The 3,987-nt window shown below is 30.8% G+C and overlaps 1 protein-coding gene across 3 annotated transcripts in view; it reads left to right on the forward strand.

The window, feature by feature from the left end:
* LOC106465510 (cytochrome P450 4c3-like) overlaps positions 1 to 3,987 on the forward strand; it is a 66,056-nt gene that overhangs the window by 4,451 nt on the left and 57,618 nt on the right. For all 3 annotated transcript variants that reach the window (XM_022393839.1, XM_022393842.1, XM_022393834.1), the window contains exons 2-3: positions 247 to 359; positions 562 to 647. In XM_022393839.1, the coding sequence (XP_022249547.1) occupies positions 247 to 359; positions 562 to 647 (199 nt within the window). The remainder of the gene's footprint in view (positions 1 to 246; positions 360 to 561; positions 648 to 3,987) is intronic.

Consider the following 3,987-nt stretch of genomic DNA (forward strand, 5'->3'; position numbering starts at 1 on the left):
CTATCTAACAACTGGTAGCCATGGCTAGAGCAGTGGTATCGGTGTAACTGACTACTTTAAACCTAGTCTAAGCTGCTTTATTTTGCTCATATATATATGCTACAGTCATAAGAACAGGTACTTATTGATCTGCATTTTCTATATTTATTGCTCGTTCAGACTCCACTGGTTTGTTCATCTGTATACATATATACCCCAATATATATATATATATATATACATTGATGCTTTTTTCTATATTTCTAGTGTTCTTCCAAATTCTCTGCGGTTTCTCTCACATGTTTGACAAAGAAAGGATTTTTCGGTTTTGGATTGGAATACAACCGATTGTAGCATTTTACAAACCAGAGACTGTTGAGGTACGTAGGTTTAGGTTAAGAGGAATCACATTTTCAACATAAATATTATATGTCTGAAAATATAACTCACAATTACCCAAAGCACAGCACAGATAGCTCACTGCAGTATGTATTTGTTGAAGTTTTCCTGTAAGACTGTTTTTGTATGTGTGTGTGCAGATCGTATAAATGAGCATTTCGTGTGTTTTTTCTGTTATTTCAGGTTATTCTCAGCAGTCCTACGATATTGGAAAAATCAGACGAGTATGTGTTATTACATCCATGGTTGGGTTCTGGGTTACTGACGAGGTAATGTACATGATAATGTGGTTTATTTTCTGTTTTTTATAAACTAGTAACCAGTGTCAGTTAATGTAAACATAATATTGCATAAGTAATGAGGTAATAGAGAAATAAAAAAAAGAAGTTCTATAAATCCAAAAACTGGTATATTTACCCAACAACTTTTGAGGTATTGCTTCTCGTAGGTCTAAGTTAGAAACAAAATTAATTCAGAGTAATTAAAGTTGAATAAATTTTTTAAAGAAAAAAAAAGAAGACTAAAAATATGGGATACAACAAAATCATTACACACAACAGAAAAAATAGGTATTCTGAACGGATTGTTTCAATCTCAACAAGTAAGAGGGTAGACAGGTATGTTGAGGAAAGAGTTGGTTAGAGGTGTATAGGATACAACAGTGTATTAAAATATTGTAACTACTGAACATACCTTTAATCAAATCGATACTATAAAAATTAAAATTGTGTAAAATATCCTAATTACAACAAAGAGAATAATATAATTAGAAAAGCAGTCAGAGAATGCAAAACCCGCCTCTCAATTTTTTTTCTTTTTACTTTTGCAGCAACCAGCTTAAATTCTTCACCTTCCAAAATGTAGTTCTAGGTACCAAGATTTTCCTTTTATTTCGAGTTGTTCTCGAGTTTTGATCGTTTTTCAATCTCAGTTTGCTACCATTAGAATAAAAGACGTTGACTTTTATTGTGACCTTTACCTTTGAGCTAAATTCACCATATGTTAATAAATCGGTCTTTGGGAAACACTCACTTGTACAAATCTTGATGAACAGCTGACTCACACTTTGAGTTGTGCTCCTCAAACTGACACACGGAAGTGAAAACAATAGCCCGGCTATCGGTTAAGGGTAAAATCTAAGTAAGACATACGCTGTATGCAATTTTGTGATTTGTAGTAATTTACAGCACTAAATTTAAATAATTCAACTTGTATCTTAGTTATTCATATTATTAAGTAAAATAATAAATTACATTACATTTCTTATTAAATAATAATAATTACATTGAGAAAATGCAATAGGCATGGTACATGAAGCTTCACATTCTGCTTTGTAATATCCTTAAACAGCCTCAACTTCGATGGGTATTCTTGGGTTAAGGGCCCAAAACACCACTAGCAGCAAAGGTATCCAAGTAATTACTTAGAGAAGATTAGCTATAGAAGTTTTTGTAATTTTCCTCATACTTATAATGAAGACTATTTATTATTAATTGTAATTATTATTGTAGAATTTTAGCAGCTCCTCTGGTAGAAGTTATTACATAAGTAGTTTTTCGAAATATGAAAACTTCTTATCGGCTCAATTTACATTATATACCTGCAGTAAGGACTCTAATGAGATTGTGATAAACTCTCTAGGGTATTTTGAAAAGTTTTTACGCTCCAAACAAACAAACTCAAGAATGCAAGCCTTTGAATTTGTGTATTTTATGGAACTGGTTCATATAATTCTTGTTTTTTTTTACCTTCGGTGTCCTAATAACCTAATATAAATGAAAAACATCTTCCCTAGTTACAGTTACATTTACACAGACATTCAGTTTGTCTTGGTTCTATATATATGGTTAGCATTTGAAATATTTCAGAGATATCTACATCGTTCATATATATAAGGCATATTTCTGTAAATTTGACTTTGTTCCCACCTTGGTAATTGTTCTAGCTTGTAGTGACACCTAGTGACACCAACATATTGTGTACTAATAACAATAGACGTTTCTGAAATTGGTATTTAGTCTTTGAATATGAGAAACAAATAATACAATCTACACCTTTAAGGCTATAATAATTTACAATGGATTTTTTAAACAAACAAACAAAGTTTTAACAAGAAATACGACATCTATAGTTTTATATTAAAGTTTATTGTGTCCTTTTTTAATATTAACGTTCCCTTGGAAGAAAGAATATAGTTGAATGCTAAATTTGTATCACAAGATGGCGAAAACTATATGTTTTCCTATGCACGTGGTTTTCATGGATTTTCCACCAAGGAGTCACATTTCATGTGCAACAACATTATCTATGACCAAATGAATAGAGTAGCTATGGGTTCAAGAATGATAATACTCTGGATAATCTAACAGTTGCTAGAATGTTGTCCTTTGTATGTCGAGCCTTCATACAATCTATATTATTAATAATATCTTTGTCTTATTTGAGAATCTTGAGCATTCATTTCAGTTTCTCGAACATCTGAACAAAGAATATGGTAATACTAAATATACTATTGAACATACGAAAGGTTAGGAAGTTGTTTTTATTAGTCAATATAACTTACGGCAATAGTTATTAAACTGAAGATGCAATCCATTATTTAAAAACATCCAACACTTTCTATTATAATGTTGAAGGTTTATATATTGTTGAAGAAGAACAAGATACACCGTGTTTACAAAACCATAAATACTTATTTACGTAAAGAACTTAGTAACATTAAGATCTTAGGAAGAAATGGCTTCCCCTTTCATATTATAAAAAGAGATCACATATGGCTGCTTTTCAACAACCAGAACATCTATGAAAACCTATGTTTCGAGTTGAGCTATCTTAGAAGTATCACCATCATAAATAGGTTGACGAGTACTTATTTTCGCATTCAATTAACCTGAAAGCAGACTATAATTGTTTTTATTAATTTACTGAGAGAATGTATATATATCTATTTGTCTTTGTAACTTACAAAGATATGTCGGTTGACGAGAAAATTGCTCCAGACAAACATGCACCACTGGAATAAAAGTACCAAAATGGGAACAAAGCTAAAATAATTTGAATGTGCCTTCTGTGAATATGATCTTGTCGTGATTTCAACTCATTTTACAATTCTCAATGAGGGCAATAACAAGAAGCTACTTAATAACAAACAAAGGTAACTCAGCTGTGAATATTCAATCCAACTTGTAATGTCAAATGTATAAATTAAAAAGTTTGACTCATAGATGTAATCGAAGTCTTCAATGTGCTGTTGTCTAATATTTGTAGATCTTTTGAGAAATCATTATTTTTTTAGACTTATCGAAAAGTTATTTGCTGTTACAGACGTTATTTGTTATGAAAATAGAAAATTGCCCTACAGCAATAAAACGTATGTCACTTATGTAAGTGCCATTTGATTCTGTTGGAATCTATAAATATCAATGTATGTAACTTCACTCAACCGTATTTTGATATTTTCTCTTAACACTTGTTATTTTCTCACCGCCTTACATAAAGCGACTTCATCGCTTATTGCTACTAAAATGTGTAAAATGACTACTGAATAATAATTTGTTTATGCGAGGTTATTATTCCATTACTATTTGTAAAAAATTAAGTATTTTTCTT

This window comes from Limulus polyphemus, unplaced genomic scaffold (genome assembly GCF_000517525.1).
Source record: "Limulus polyphemus unplaced genomic scaffold, Limulus_polyphemus-2.1.2 Scaffold68, whole genome shotgun sequence".
NCBI classification, from domain to species: Eukaryota; Metazoa; Arthropoda; class Merostomata; order Xiphosura; family Limulidae; genus Limulus; species Limulus polyphemus.